The sequence below is a fragment of the Pogona vitticeps genome, chromosome 9 (assembly GCF_051106095.1).
Source record: "Pogona vitticeps strain Pit_001003342236 chromosome 9, PviZW2.1, whole genome shotgun sequence".
NCBI classification, from domain to species: domain Eukaryota; kingdom Metazoa; phylum Chordata; class Lepidosauria; order Squamata; family Agamidae; genus Pogona; species Pogona vitticeps.
The window spans coordinates 27,694,256-27,710,458 of record NC_135791.1 but is presented as its reverse complement, the minus strand read 5'-3'; the positions used below and the strand labels follow the sequence as shown (position 1 = coordinate 27,710,458).

At 56.5% G+C, this 16,203-nt stretch overlaps 1 protein-coding gene across 1 annotated transcript; it reads right to left on the bottom strand.

The window, feature by feature from the left end:
• Positions 1–6,350: 6,350 nt before the first annotated feature.
• On the bottom strand, positions 6,351–15,829 carry ZFP36 (ZFP36 zinc finger CCCH-type). The gene is made up of 2 exons (XM_020787082.3): positions 15,572–15,829; positions 6,351–10,280 (listed from the first exon to the last, which is right to left on the bottom strand). Exons 1-2 carry the CDS (start codon positions 15,812–15,814, stop codon positions 9,213–9,215), a joined length of 1,311 nt encoding a protein of 436 aa, XP_020642741.3. The 5' UTR covers positions 15,815–15,829; the 3' UTR covers positions 6,351–9,212.
• Between the last annotated feature and the right edge of the window lie 374 nt (positions 15,830–16,203).

Here is a 16,203-nt window from a genome sequence, read left to right as displayed (position 1 = left end):
CCTGGCCCAAAGGCCAAAGGCCAAAGGCCAATCCATCTCAGGGACGGGGAGGGGACAGACGCCATCATTGGACCAGGAAGGCAGCGTGGCTGGCTTGGGAGCAGGAGGTCCCACGGCTGGGGCAGTCAGTCAGTGAGGGGAGAGGGGTGGGGGGGGACCTGGGAGAGCGGCTGCCCACGACGTGCACCTCCTTGACCTGGAAGAGGAGGAGGAATGATCCTCCTGGGCGAAAGCCGGCCGCTCAAACCCTGGCCTCCCTCCTCGTCTGCTGTTTAAGTAGTTCAGGGAAGTGGCTTTCAAAGAATGCTGCCGGGCCGCTGGGCTCACCAACGGGAGTCCGAGTTGGCTTGGATGCCCTTTGCCCCTGCTCAGCAGGATGGGGGTGTGGGAAGGCAGCAAAGAGGTGGCCGAACGAAGGGGGTGTGTGTGTGTCTGAGTCCAAGATTGCCTGGGGAGGGAAGGAGACATGGCCCATGGTGGTGAGCTTTGCCCATGCTGATTTGGAAAAAATATTCAAATCTGTTCCGCTGGCCTTTTGGCCTCTAGAGACCGGGGGGGGGGATGGGGACGGGGGGGAATACTCTGATGCAATCTCCTCCTTCCCTTGAGAAGCAGGTGAGGATTTGCTTGGGCAGGGTGGTGGCCCTGCTGTATCTGTTCTCCCCCCCCGACCCCCACCCTCCATCCTGGAGCAGCCCTGCATGGAGCATGAAGCAAGGCAAGACCAGAGAAAGGGAGGGGGGGGGGCTGGCTGGCCACCAGGACACCACTGGACGTGGACGTGGCTGCTGATGCTCCTACACCAGCCACGCTCTCTGGAGGTCTGGTGGGGTGGGGGTGGGGTGGGCTTACTTTGGAGAGTCTGAGTCGTCTTGGCATTGCTTGCCATGAACTGCTGGGAGGTGGCAGCCTTGAGGCAAGGGGCAAGTGCCCCCACCTCACCCCCCCCCCAGCTCTGATCCCAGGCGTGGCCAGGGGTCCTCCTGATCCCTTCGGGTGTTTCATCCCTATGCGCTCAACCTCCCACTTTCAGGAAAGACATTAGAGAGCAAGGTTATAAGAACAAGGGGAACCAAGGCAAGAGTCGGCCTCCGTGGTGTTAGGAAAAGGGACCCTTTACACTCCTAGAGGTGGCTAGGGGATTCTGGGAACTGTAGTCAGGAGTCTCTCCTCTAAAGTCCGGCTTACTCTCTCCACGAAGGACATTCCTTCATATTTGTGGCCTTGCTCTCAATGGTCTAGTGGCAGGCAGTGGCTCAGGAGCCCCGTTGGCTCTCTGCCGCCATGGCCTCCTCGCCCGGCGGTCCTTAGCCTGATGACACAGCTGGGTTGGAGGGCGCTCCCCCAGCAGCCGTGCTGAGGGCACCTGGATTTGGGAGGCAGGCTGCCCTCTGGCCCTTTGCCCCAGACAGCAAAATGCCTTGGGCGGCCCCACACAGCTCCTTTTCTCTCTTTCAACCTTGGTGGCTGTCAAGCACCTGCCAAAACTGAGAACAGCAGCGACCTTGGATCCAAAGCGGCCCCAAATTTCCCAACAGGAAAAGCTGTGGAAGGGAAATTCCCCCCTTTTGCAGATGCATGGCAATTTCGGAAGCCCTGGGAGCCTCTGTGTATGTGTGTGTGTGTGTGTGTGTGTGTGTGTGTGTGTGTTGGGGGGGACCCTACGCCACCCACTGCCAAGGGGATTAGGTAATATGGGGTTACATTCTTGTTCAGCAACTGCACATCTGCCCAGGTGCCAGCCCTCTCGCCTCGAAGGGATCCTGGCCTGCCTGTTCAGCTCTGAAACCTGAGCCGCCCGCAGAGCCGACCTTCCTCCCCCTCTCCCTCTGTCACTCCCACGTCACTTCACATTGTGCAGACGCGCAACTCCACACATTTCCTTTTAAGGGCAGCGCTTTGTCAAGCGCCGGCTGGAGTCCCTGAAGCCAGCCAGGGGAGAAGAGAAGGGGGGGAAGGGGGGACTCCACTGGTGCAGGTTGGCAAAGTGTGTGTGTGTGTGTGTGTGTGTGTGTGTGCGCGCGCATGTGTGAGCAGCAGTGGAGGGAAGATCCTCTTGGGTTACATTTTAAACTAGAAAAGGGCTGCGCAGCACTTTGTCTGTTGTTCAGCCAGGCAGCACCTTGAAGGACTGGCCGGGCAAGGCACTCCCAGTCTCCCCTGCTGCTTCCCTCTTCCCTTTTAGGAGTCGGGAGCCTTGGGAATTCTCAGGGAAATGAAGTTCCCAGGCTCCCTCGGGCTCCCAAGTTGGAGCTCAAGGGTGCTTCTTGGCAAAGCAGGGGAGGGGCCCTGATCGAGGAAAGAGCCAGCTCCACTTCTGATCCTGGATGGTGCCAAAAGAGGATGGTGCTCAGTATGACAAACCCCCTGGCCCTGCCTGGTGCTTCCGGGCCAAACCTCATGGTGGACGTGAACGGAACAGGTGGCCAACGCACTGAAGTACAGCTGAGCACTGACCACCTGCCTGCCTCCTTCTACTGCCCTGCGCACCTTCCCTTCCCTTTTTTAGAGTCCACCGCCAACCCCACCCCTTGAGAAGGGGGCTAAAACCCTGAAATGCTAGGCCTTAAGTAAGCATCATTTTCATTTTATTTTATTATGCATTTATTATGTGGTTTTCAGTATAATTTGTCTAGAGTACCTTTTATATTTTATTTGGATGTTGTTGATTGCCCTCGTTATTATGTTATTGTTTATCCTGTTTGTAAATTGCCCGGAGTGGCCTTGGCAGCCAGATGAGCGGTTAAAATAATCATATAAAAGAAAGAAAGAAAGATCAAGGTGTCCTTCGAAAGAACAAGAGACACACAACTCCACACGCTCAAAGAATAGGAAAGCTGGTGAGGCTCCCCCCCCCTTGCCAGACCAGGAGCCTCTTCTTCCATCAACTGGGGGCCACTCTGTTGTTCCCCCTCCCTTCCCCTCGACCAGCACACATCTTTCCGACCCGGCCGTGATGCAACAGGGGCTTTGTGGTTGCACGACTTCCGCCTTTGAGCGAGATAAGAGTTCCGCTTGTGGGTGAGAGCGATGGGCCCCTGGCTGCCCCATGCAATGGGCCTGTTCACCAGGAAGCCCCTGCAGCATGGTGGTGGCCCCTTTGTGAGCCAGGATACTCCCCCATCCCCCTTGGCACACACACACAGACACACATACCCATAGCTGGTTTGCCTGGCAGTGCTAGTAGGCTGGCGTGTGGGAAGGAGGAACCTCTTTGTCAAAGGACCTGTTCTGCTCTGAGGAAGATGCCCCTTTTCAGGGAGCAGAGTTCTCGCCAAAACATGGCCACCCGGCGTGGCTGCTGATGAGAAGGTTGGCTGATGATGATCCAGAAGAAAAGAGGAATCATCTGCAAGGGGGAGAACGGTCTTCCCTTTGTTTCTGCCAAAGAGACGGCCGGCCGCAGAAGCTTCTGCCGAAGACCCTGGGTCAAGGTTCTTGGCGGTTCTGCCAGGGCTCAGGATGAGCTCTTCCTGGGGCTGGCCATCATCACATGCTGTGGGGGCTGCCCCATTGCTCAGCTCTTGCTCAGTTCTGTTAAGGGTGGGACGAGGGAGCGAGGAACCCAGGAAGGAGCCTCGTGCCACCCAGGGTTTGGGAAAACTCTTCAGCAGTCCTTCCTTGTGTCACCCCCCCCCACTACCTCACCCTCTTTTTCTTTTGTATTTTCCCACCTTTTATTTTTAAATCTCCCAGCACTCTGCGGGTTTGTAGGCTGTTCTCCTTTCTCTTGGAGAGACCAAGAAGCCTCAGGGAAAAACGGTGCTGCAGAGGCAGGGCCTTTGATCACGGCCCACAGATGGCCGGGAGGGGCTTCCTTCTTGGTCAAGCAAAGGAGACTCCTCAGGCCGGGAGGGTCCTGACCGAGCCTTTCCCTTGGAAGAGTGGCTGCTTCCTGCACCCTTGCCTCCACCACTCTGGCTGAGCTGGCTCGAGGTGCAGCGTAAGGTTGGGGCTTTGGCTGAGGACCTTTTGGGGGGGGGTGAGCTTGGTGAGAACATCAGGATACGAAACCTGGCTGCCTTTTGCTAGGAAGTGCACCAGCGTCACAGAGAGCCAAAGAATAGGTCTACTTCCCCAGGAGGGGCTCGGCTGCTTCCTGAGCATGGAGGCGAGATATCACGCATGGAGAGGGCCACCCCGGGCTGGGTTCCTCACTGCAGGGCTTTGCTGGGCTTCTCGGTTGCTCTGAAGCAGTGGCTTGCTTGTTCCGCCTAGGAGGGGGCGCTTCTGCCTTCAAGCTCAGGGCAGTTGCTGACAAGAAGCCTGAAGCCGAGATGGGCAGGGCAAGCCAACCAGCGGGTTCTTGCAGACAGGATTAGGGTGAGGACACGCAGGGAGGAGGTGTCCCCTCCCAGAGAGACACGGGCTGCCGGGCTGCCTGGCTGGCGGGCCCTGAACCTGAACAGCTGGAATGTGGCTCGGCCACTCCCTCCCTGCTCAGCGTCCGCTCTGACGTGGGTCCTGGCCTCCGCAGCACAGCCGGTTCCCAGCCTGAGGAAGCTAATCTTTCTCAGTTGTCTCACAAGGGTGCAAATTGTTCATGCCAACAGCAGCAGGAGCTTGACCTCCCTGGGGTTGTCTTCTGGCTTCCCCTGCCAGCCTGCCTCGGTCCATCCCGGCGACCCACCCACCCCTTCACTCTTTCTGTTGCCTTGGGTGGGGGATGGGGAGGGTCTGGGCACGGGGAGCCCAGGCTGCGCTCTGAATTTGGCTCTGCCACTGTGGGCCTCCAAGGGCCAGGCAGTTTGGGGCCCTCCAGATGTTGCAGGACCACACAACCCATCAGCCCCTGCGTAGCCAGTGGGGTGGGGTCTGATGGGCATTGCAGTCCAGCCTCTTCGTGGTCTCGGTCCTGGGGTTCCACCAATGCTGGAAGGGGACCTTTCCTAGATGGAGCCTCATACGATGGAGGTCCTTTGTCTTGCCGCTGAAGGACAGTCTTTCTCTCCTCCCCCCCCCCGCCAGGAAATAAAACTGCTCCAAATTGGGACATATATTTCCTCTTTCCATTTCTTCTATTTTCTGGGATTGTCAGGATTCACGAGGTGAGTGTTCTCTTATTCAGTACCTGGGCAGTAGCCCTTGGTGATCTCTCTCTCACTCCCCCCCTCGGTGCCCAGAAGCCAAGGGCTTGGGGGAGTCAATGTGCATCCCCAGGGAGCCAGCCAGCTAGTCCTGCCCTAAGCAGCGTGGGGGGGGGGGCAAGATTCAGCAGCTCTGCTGTAGCTAGGGATAGCCCATGCATTTGGGAGCTGCATTGCCTCTCCCACAGTCTCCCCCCCCCCCCACTATCAGTGCTCCTGGCCTAGTGGAAGCAGACCAGCCCACCCTCACCCACTCCTGCCCACCACAGCCTTGTGCAGAGATGAAAGGTCCAAATTGGAACCCTTTCCTCCCCAGAGCAGAATGGGGTGGCCTGCCCCTCTCTGCCCAGTGCTGAGCACCACCTGCTCCCTGGGATATCAGGGCCAGAGAGGAGGGACGTGGATGGGGCTGGCTGGAACTGTCTTTGTGAGAGGCAAGCAGGTTACCAAGCAGTGACCCCCTTCGTTCTGCTGTGCGAATCGTTATGGCAGACTCTCACCACCCCCCTCAATCTGGCTTCCCCTCCAGATGTGCCTGGGCACAATGTCCATTGCCCCCAGACTGCATAACCAAGGGGATGATGGGGTCTTGATCCTGACACATCTGGAGGGTTTGCTTTGAGAAGGTTGAGGAGCAGGGCAACCGAAGCCCTTCTCTGCTGAGCCCCCAGGCTACTCGGGCGAGTTTCCCCACCAGTAATGCAGAAAGAAAGAAGGGACCACGTTCTTGCCAATTCCTTCCCTCCCAGCACGGCTTTTGGGTTGTATGACTTCCTTCTGAGACCAACTCTAGGGGCACCTCGGGGGTATAAGGGCTACAGTCCTTTGGGTCCATGGCCTCTGCCAGCGCCTCGGATCTCAACCATGCCTACTTCTTGGGGCTCAAAAGTAACTAGGAGGGACAAAGCACTACCGTGGGCTCTTTGGAGGAGAGACGGCAGATAAAGGGAGCAAAAAGAGTGGCTGCTCCATAAAGGGTCTTTCCCCTCCATCGCCCGGGTGTGAATGTCGAGAGTCCAAACAGCCCCCAGGAGGTCGATGGGTGGGACAGAGCAGCTTTTCTGAGGTCAGAGCTCCCCACTTAAGAAGAGATCTTTTTCTCACCCTTTGAGAAAATGAACTAGAATTTCTATGACTTTTGAAGATGGGAGCGAGGGAGACCTGATGTACTGAGCCATGTAACTTCTTCCAAGGTAAAACCCACATGTTATAAGACTAGATAGTTGAACAAGGAGGAGGGAAAAAAGTTCACATAGAGAATAATAACTTCTGATCTTCATATTTATTATTATTATTATTCATTATCTAGACCATTATTTCCATCGATAAATTCGGAAGCAAACTTTTTTTCTAACAAAGAAAAAAGCAAACTTTGAACAACTAAAATTTTATGACAACGTTGCTTCTTTCATGTTTCACACTATATATATATATCTATATATATATATAACATTATATTATTTTGGAATATTACAAAAAGATAAATACAATATAAAATCTGTTTGAATAAATAGTCTATAAATAGTATATATTTGGGGTTTTCTGATCACTTTACAAGGTAAACAATGAGTATCTTTTTTCAAAAAAAAAATCAACGAAAATAAACACACACTCATACGCCCTGCAAAAATGATATGCAGGTGGTTAGCATCGACCTGACTCTTGAAGAAAGCTACCCCTCTCCCACCCAACAGCCTCACCCCCTTTTCTCCAGACTCTGCTGGTCTCTTGTTTTTTGGTCATGGCATTTATCATCAGTGCAAAGTGAGTGCAAAAAGGCACAAGGAAGGAGCTGCCTAATTGGGATCTTTCCCTTGGGTCAATGTTATCTGGCAAGGGGGGGGGGCGTGCTTTTACTGTCTTGGCTGCAGGTTTGATCCGGAAGCTAAAATACTGTTTGTTCAAAGTATCTATCTTGACTTGAAATAAAGGCAGGGGGCCCCTGCATTGCCCACTCTGAATCCTGAATTCCCCCCCCCCCTTTCCCTCTACCTGCCCACACTGCAACAAAGCCAACGGTTTCAAGACAGGGCCCCCACCAACTCATTCTCTGCAGTCTCTTTCCCAGCCTTTCTGCTCCCCCCAGACTGTGACCGAGGATGAAAAGAGGGCCAGCGGAAGAGGTCGGGGGCAGTGGGAAGGCAGGGGGGTGGGGGGTGGGGGTGACGTCTGGGGCGGAATGCTTAGGAAAAGAGGGCTTCACAGCCTGTCTGACTCAGGCCAAGGCTTCCTAGGAAATGGCCATCATCCCACTCTGGGCGTCCACCCGAGCAATTCTGAGCCGCTCAGCCTAAGCCTGGGTCGGAAGAGGGAGGCTCTTCGCCTGACCTCACAATCTGCTTTCTGCCAAAGGCTTGCGTCCAACGTGGTCTTGAACGTGGCCCTTTTGGTCTGCCCAAAGTTTGGATCCAAGCCTTGGAGCTCGTTTGCATCCAAGGAGTCTCGTTAAAATGATGTCCTGAATTCTCATGGGAATTTCGGAGGAGGGGTCCAGAGCTTGGCAAATGGCCCTTTTCCCCCCTTGGGCTGTGACTCCCAGAGTCGCTCAGAGACTGTGGAGCTGGCAGTCCCCCCGCCCCCCCCTCAAAAACAAAAAAGAGGAACTTTGCCAAGCGGCGGTTGAAACTGAACGGGCCCCCTTGCTTAGCCCTACCTGAAAATGCTACCGGGGGCTTGACTGTCCCAAGGCTTAAATGGAGGAGGAAGGCCGAGAGGACAGAGGGTGGCCTTGCAGAAGGTGGCTGCCCGGCCCCGTATCCTTCCCCCCCCCCTTGTCCTTTCGTTCAGGGGTGTGTGAAACAGGGGAGGGAGTTTATTCACAGTATATTCTAAGCAGGGAGGCAACTTGGGATGAGACCCCCCCCTCGGGAAAACAAGGCCGGATACGGGTGCCAAGACTGGGGCCCCTTGGCTCATCATCATCCCCCTTGACAGATCCCCAGCCCTCTCCAGGAAGGATCTTTCCCCCCTTTACCACTGAGGGGAAAAACAAAGGAATCTGCTACATACAAACATGGCATTTAAAAAAAAGGTAAACTGCCCAGTTTCCCCCTTCAAGCCCTCAGGGATGTTGGGGGGGGGAGGAAACAAGAGGTGCATAATGCTTAAGCCCTGAATAAGGGGTACAGAAGGTTCCCCATCCACAGAACAGCTAAAGATGTTGCAGATGGTCAGACGGGGAGACGGCCCAGCCTCTCGACCACTGGACTTCACAGGTGAGAAAAGAAGAGAGAGAGAGAAATACGACGGATGGCTGGACCGAGGAAGCTTGTGGGCCAGTTTTCTCAACACTCTGGACCTAAGGCACAATTCCTGAAAAAGCAGGGCTAGGCAGTCTGGCGCAGGAGAGCAGCAGAAGGCAGCTGTTCTTCAGCTGACCAGCAACACGGGCAGGCAGGGGAGGGGATCCGAAACCCGCCTCGAGGCCAGGCACGGAAGCACCACCACCGTCGTCTCCCTCCGGGGAAGACACAGGACCCTGTTCCTTCGTCCGATGGCACGAGGTGGGGTGAGGATCCTCCGGGAAGCGGTGAGGGAGCCCTCTGCTTCCTGGTTGCTACTCCTGAGGTAAGGGAGGGAGGGAGTCACATGGTTGAGAAGCACAAACCCTGAGGAAGGGAAGTTTGGCTCCACGCTGAGGGAATCGGGATAAAATTGGCCCCCTGCGGCAACAGAGAGGCGGCTGAGTTCAGTCATTTGGGCAATCCAGTTGCTAACCGCTGCTGTTCCCCACAAACCGGGACGACTTTGCCCACCACAGGGCAGTCCCTTGAGCCAGCTGAAGGCACCGTTGTGGTGGGATGAAAAACAGATCGGAACACGAGTCTTTCTTTCTGAAAGAAGGCACTTGGGTGGCCAAAGGCGGAAGGCGGAAGGCGTGGGGGCGGGCGGGCGGACGGACGGACGGAAAGTCTCCTGGCTGTGTTCCAGCTTCCATCTGCTGAGGACTCGACTGACAGGGCTTGAGGGGAAGATGATCTCTGGGTCCGGGAAGGGACTCAGATGCCCTCTTCCCTCAGAAGGCTGGAGATCACACGGACACACGCAGACGGACAAGCCAGCCTGGCCATCGTGAACCAAAGCAATGCCGGTGTACACGTCGTCATCGCCTCCTGGCAAGGCACCTCACTCGGAGACCGAGAGCCGGTTGAAGATGGGCAGGCGGTGGGCACCTCCCGCCAGCCCGCCGGGGGCCTGCAGGTCGAAGACGGGCGAGTCGGAGCCGCTCAGGCTACTGGAGCTGCTGTAGCAGTCGGGGTCGGAGAGGGAGTTGGCGGAGGGGGTGCGAGGCAGGGCGGAGGCGGCCGGGGCGGCCGGGGCCGCAGGGAAGTAGTCTCGGCGAGTCTGGGAAGGGCTGGCCAGGCTCGGGGGGGACTTTCCACAGCGGCAGGAGCAGCAGCCCCCACCGGCCGAGGTGGGGAGAAGAGGGTTGCCTAGGGCGGAAAGCACCGAGATGGGGTCAGAGTTCAGGGGCCCGAAGGTTGGCGAGAGGAGGTCAGCAGACACTGGCGGGGGAGACACAGAGGACGCCCGGGCGAAGGAGGCTGGATCCGGCATGCTAGGCAGGGGGGAGGATCGGCAGGCCGTGGGCACCCCGGAGTAGCTGATGCTCTGGCGCAAGAGCTGCGGGGAGGAGGAGGAGGAGGAGGAGGATCCCTGGTGCAGCTGGGCTTCTTCCGGGTAGTGGATGAAGTGGCACCGGGACCCGTAGGGACACTCCCCGTGGAGGTAGAACTTGTGGCACAGCTCCGTCTTGTACTTGGGGTGGCGGCTGATGGAGCGCAGCTCGGAGGGCCCGTGGGCAAACTGGCACTTGCTGCCGTACTTGCACCGCCCGGTCTCGCTGTAGGTGCGGCAGAGCTCCGTCTTGTAGCGGGAGGAGGGGGCCGGGGAGAGGGGGGGCAGCCGGAGGGGCGGGAAGCCCGGAGGCGGAGGCAGGGCCTTGCCCTCGATGAGGCTGACCGAACGGTCCGGCCGCAAGGGGGGGCGCCGCCCTGGCTCTCCCACGGGACGCGGCTGCTCCGTGCCGGGGCTCCAGTGGCTGCGGAGCGGCCAGACTGGGGAGGGGTCCCCGCTGCTGCTGCGGCTGCTGCTGTACGGCGTGTCCGACGAGCAGGCCGAGTGGCGGCGGGAGAGGTGGGGGCCCGACGATGACACCTCCTGCTCCTCACTCAGTGACAGGTTGAGCAGGTTCTGTGAGGGAGAGAGAACACACACAGAGAGAGGTCAGGAGCTGCGAGGCAGGACAGGACACGCCAGCCCTGGGCCCTGCCTCAGCCCTCGGGCCGCGTCACCGAGACAAGAGACACGTCGGCCACGGAATCAGCCTGGACCAAACCTCCCGCAACCCAGTGCTGTTGTGTGTGTGTGTGTGTGTGTGTGGGGGGGGATTCTGGCAGGTGCCGTCCACAAACAGGAGGTTCCCCCAAACTCTGCATTTTGCTGCACCCCATGTTCACCCGTGCTTCACAAACACGGACAGACCCCTTTTGTGATTTCTCTCTCCCCCCCCCCCTCACCCAGTTCTTATCAGTTCCCTGCCTTGAGCAGGGGGGGTTGGGCTTGATGCCCTCATCAACTCCTTCCAGCTCCATTTGTCTCACATTCTCTGATTCACACATTCAGCCTCCGCTGTTTGGCAAAACCTGGGAGGCAGGCGTCTAGGAGGTAACAGGCAAGACGACAGCCCCCCCCCCAAAGGACAGCAAAATGCCCCCAAGCCCCGAGCGCCTGGTCCTCTGTGCCGGACACCCTTTCCACACCCCTAAGGCTCCTGGCAGAGCTGTGCGTGAGCAAAGGAGAGCCTCAGCGTTGCAGGATCCCACCCCAGCGCCCAACAAGGCTTGACACAGCCTTGGTTTTCTGGGCGGGAGTTATTTTTACCGCAGCCGTGGCTGGGCCTGAGCGGCAGAGACGACAGCTGGCCAGCCGGTCCAAGGGCGATGGCGGCACCAGAAGCCAAGGCAGGGGTGCCTGTGGCAGGCCTGGAGAGAGAAGCACCGACCACATCCAGAGGGCTGGATCGGGGATTTTATAGCTGGCTGGGCAGGATTCTCTGGGGAGATGTCCTCCAAGGATCCTGAATGGTGTGTAGGGGTGGAATTTTGAGAAACCACACAAGAGAACTTTGGGGTATGGGGGGGAAGTGGGGGGACCGGGGCCTCTCCCGTTGTGTCCCTGTTCCACAAGTACCAAAATATCCAGGGCAGGGGAAAAGAGCTGGTTCTGATTCCTGATGTTTTAAAATCATTGTTTTGTTTTATGTGACTTGTTTACATTTTAATGAGCTGGGCTGTAAACAGGGGTGGGGGAATGTATCTGTGTGACACAAATCTGTCCAAATCTGGTCTGGAGACATTGGGGGGGGGTGCTACGTGGGCAGAGTCTAAACCAGGGAGTCACAGCAGAGGCAATACTAGAGCAAGCCCCTTCCTTATCCTCGTTTATTAAAATACTCATTTCCGATGGTTCCTCAGGGGGTAGGTGGGTGGGTGTTCTGGCATTTGCCCCACCAGTCCAGCCCCCCCACCTACTTTTTCAGCTGTGCAAACATCCTGCTTTACAGAGAGAGGTGCAAAGGGAAGGGAGGATGGCTGATCTCGCTTAGCCACACAGTCAAAAAACAACACCCACCTATTTCCTGGGTGGCTCCGGAAAAAACTCAGCACTTCTGCCCGCCCACCCGCCTGTCCCTCACAAGTGACCCGCACCAAAACAATGTGCCCCAATGGGTGTTTCTGGGGTGGAGCTAATCTTCCAGACACCAAAACCCCTAAATCAAGCCCTTGTCAAAATCATGGGTATCGTTTAATGCTCTCAAGCACAACAGCCTCTTGTGCTGCTACATCTCCCTTCTCACAACTTTGGTTAAGTTAGAAAAGTTGTTTATAAGCCTTCACCTCCAAACCTACACAATGGAAAACAGAATGACATCTGCAGCAGTACTGCAACCTGTCTTAAATCCTGGGGCCAAATCATCAGAGGTACACAGAAAGAGACAGGAATCAGTTCTCACTCTTGGTCAGAGAGGGCCATACTGGGCAGATGCGGGTAGCATCTGACTCCCTGTGTTTTCCAGTTATGCCCATTCCACCCTATGCAGTCAAAAGCTTTTTTCCTTGTTTACCAGTCTCCTAAGGGCTTCCAGTTTAATTAAAGGGGCCAGTCCTCCCTAACTAACTTTTTTAACTGGCTTGTGAAAGTACACAGATGTCTCACAAGAGCTGTTTTGGTTATTTTGGTTACTAGGGACATTTATTTATTTATTTATTTATTTATTTATTTATTTATTGGACTTATATACCGCCCCATAGCGCTACAAGCACTCTCCGGGCGGTTTACAATTTTAATTATACAGGCTACACATTGCCCCCCCAGCAAGCTGGGTACTCATTTTACCGACCTCGGAAGGATGGAAGGCTGAGTCAACCTTGAGCCGGCTACCTGGGATTTGAACCCCAGGTCGTGAGCACAGTTTTAGCTGCAGTACAGCGTTTTAGATAGATAGATAGATAGATAGATAGATAGATAGATAGATAGATAGATAGATAGATAGATAGATAGATAGATAGATAGATAGATAGATAGATAGATAGATAGATAGATAGATAGATAGATAGATAGATAGATGAAAAGGCAAAAGCAAATATTTCCTCCCCCCCCCCAAACTAAGGGAGTTCCATACCAAACTCCATACTAAAGTCCATAAACTCATAGGAGCTAAAGGAAAGAGGAAGCTATCCGTGAAGGAGAGCTTCTCTCAGTTATGACCTGATCTGGAGGAAGCTTGACTCTTCCTCCTCTGGACTGAATCAACTTCAGAGATTTGTCACCCAGACAAGGTCCTTTTCTGATGCTTCAGAAAAGCTGTATTTTAAAAATCTTGAACTCATTGATCTCCAGGATGTCTGGCTGGACTGCTGCTGGTTGGTAGGAACTAACCTTCAAAAGCTAATTTCCCAAAGGCTCAGCTAACAAAGATTAACTGAAGCAAGGTCACCCTGTTACGAATTCCTGGGTTACTGGAGATTTTAACTTCTAGGTTGGAATCTAACAGTAACCCTTAGGCTACCTTGTGGCCTTGGGAGATCATGTGGCCCTCCAGATGTCCCTGGACTGCAATCGGCCCCGGCCAGCATGACCAGTGGCGAGGGACTGTGGGAACTGCAATCTGTTAGCCAGGGGAAGGCCCCACGTTGCCCACCTCTGCCCCACGGAGGCCACGTTCAGCCTTCTCAGGCTTCCCGTTGCTCTTTTCTCATTCTTTAGAAAAAGTTTTAAAAAATGCTGGATCCTGTATGGATAAGGCAGAAAGAAATTTTGGTTTTCAGGGGCTTCAGGAGGATCCAAATCTGTGCACCTAAGCAGAGTGCAACGCAGGACAAAGAAAAGACATTGAAAAAGAAAAAAAGGGGGTGAGTGGAGGGGGCAAGGGGGTCGTTATGAAATCGAGGGCTGAAAAAAATGCTTATATCATAAGCACACAAAGGCAGCTTGTCTCTTGTCTCTTAGCCAAGCGGAGGGTGGCTAATTCTTGACCTAGAAAAAAAAGGCTGCAATTCACTCCAGGAAGTAAGCCAAAGAAAAGTTCCTGCTTCCCCACCACTCCCCTCCTGCCTGCCTGCCTGCAAACCCTCCAGAGAATTTTTGGAGAACAGGAAGAAACGTCGCCTTCTGCCCCTTTTGCTTCTAGCAGAGGGACATGCTCGGAGCCCCCCCCCAAGCCCTCCGTCCTCGTGTCTCAGTCCCTCCGGAGGGCCTCTCACATTCCCCCCCCCCGCGTTGCTGAAGGTGAGCAGATTTCCTTTTCCAAACAGTTTCGACGGCCATTTTGCCACATTTTTCATGGGAAGAACAACCTCGAAGACGTTGGAAACGTTGCAGGGGTTCCACAAAAGGACTGGCGTGCCCCCCCCCAGACGTCCTGGGACAGGAGGCCAAGCGGCAGGGAGTCGCCGCTGCTACTTCTCCCCCGCCCCCGCCCCCCGGAGAGAAGGAAGCTGTGATCTCGGGCTGGATCGTTTGGAAACCCCAAGGCTGACCTTCTCGCCCCCAAAGAAGCCAAAGCTAGAATGTAGCAACCCACAGCCCCCACCCCCCACCCCGCCGGGCCTGACAGAGGTTAGCGGGGGCCAGGGGTGGTCCTCCCGTGGAAATGTGTGGCAATCCATCGAGTGGAAAGGCGAGGGGAGGAAGGCGGGCGGCGGCGCTTCCCCTTTCCAAGCCCTGGCACAAGAACGGCCCGGATTTCAACATTTCAGGTCCAGAGCGCCCGCGCGCCCGCACACACACACACACATACACACTCGCGCGCGCGCGCCCGCCCCCACGGAACAGCCGACCTCTTCACGGGGGAAAAAGCAGCTAACTCGGAAAGGTTCTCGTTCCCTACCTAGCTCTCCTTCTCAGAACTAAACAGACAACGCTTTCCCTACAGGAACGTGATCCTAAAAACTCTTGGGCCCAGGACACAACTGTCGCCCAGGGGCACTGGGTGGGGGGCGCGCGCGCGCGCGTGTGGGGGGACCCCGACAACTAACCCAGACATTTCCCCATCGCTCAGAGTCAGCGTGACAGCTCCGTTTTCACGCCGGCCTCGATCCGGAGCCCTCCCCTCTTCCGTTTCCCCTTTTACACCGTCCTTAAGAGGTGGAGTCTGGGGAAAGGGCCGGTCTGTTCACCCCGGGAGGGGAGCGATCCCGTGTCGCGAAGCGGCGTCCTTCCTACAACCCTCCCGGTTGTGGGAGGAAAAGGTCCCATTCCCACCAGGTCGGGGCCGGAGGGGGGGCCCCGGAGCGGCGGGGGGAGGAAAGACCTGCCCCTATCCAGGTGCTCAGAAGACAGACAGAAAGCCAAGCGGCCAGGAAGAGCCCCCCCCGCCCCCCCCGCCGGCTTTGGCGAGGCGCCAGCCTTCAACAAATAAACCCGGATTAATAAACGCCCGGTTTCTCCCCTCCCCGCGACACACACACACACACACACACACACACACACACACACACACACACACACACACACACACACACACACACACACACACACACACACACACACACACACACACACACACACACACACACACACACCCTGACGGAAACAGGCTTATCCATTTGTTTTCACCGGCTGGGGAGCGTTTTGAAACGGGCTTGACAAAAAACCAAGGCGGAGAAAAACAGGACCTTGCATTTAAAACCGGCATAGTCTCTATTGTTGGTGCAAGAAGTTCCGCCGGCGAGCGGAAAAACGGAAAGGAAGGGGACTTCGTGGGGGGTGTGTGTATGTTCAGACTCGCCGGGGAAGTTTTCCCCTCCTCGTTCCGTGCCAGGACTTGGCGAGAGGCGGTTTCCCATTTCCTCCGCCCGGCCCCGGTTCACACGGAAGCCCTTTCCCACCTCCGAAAGAAGCGCGGGCTGGGACACAACTCCTCGGCCCAGCTCCGGCTTCGGGCCGCGGGGGCGCTTTCCGTGGTCCTGAGCGCCACTCACCTGATAGAGGGTATTGACGTCCAGGATGGAGCTCATGGCCGCGGCGCGGGTTCGATCCGGCTGGGTCCGGGGCGGCGGCGGCGGCGGCGGGGCGGCTGTGCTTGGTCCCCCGAGGCGCGGCTTCCAGCTCCTCTCGGGCGTCTCCCTGGGCTCGCTGGCTAACGCTGGCCCGCTTGGGGAAGCCCGAGGCCGGGCGGAGGATTTTATGAGCCCCGGTGGCCCCGCCCCGCGCGATGAGCTCATGCCCCCCCCGGGGGAGGAGGGAGGGAGAAGGGAGGGGAGGGGCACCGACGAGGACGAGCCGGCTCTGAGCGAGGCGCGCGCCCGTCGGCGGAGGCGCGCAACCCTCCGACGGAAAGGCTGGCTGGAGGAGGCCAGCGGGCCGCCGGGCGGCTTGACGTGCTCCCCGTTTCGCAATGCTGGCCGGGAGGGGGAGGATGATGGACGCTGGAGTGGCAAGGAGGAACGCGTTGAGCGACCAAAACCAGGAAAGGCTGCGGGAGTGCAGGAGCAACGTTTCCCCGCACGGCTGGAGCGCCTCTTGTCGGGGACCTCAGGAGTCCCGGAGTTTAAAAAAATAAATAAAAATAAAATAAAGGGTGGCTGGGTGGGTGGGAAAGGGACTTCTCTCT

Coding starts and splice junctions, on each gene's coding strand:
- ZFP36 (XM_020787082.3), bottom strand. CDS start 15,814: ATGAGCTCATCGCGCGGGGCGGGGCCACCGGGGCTCATAAAATCCTCC. Junction 10,281..15,571: donor ACGTCAATACCCTCTATCAG/GTGAGTGGCGCT, acceptor TCTCCCTCACAG/AACCTGCTCAACCTGTCACT.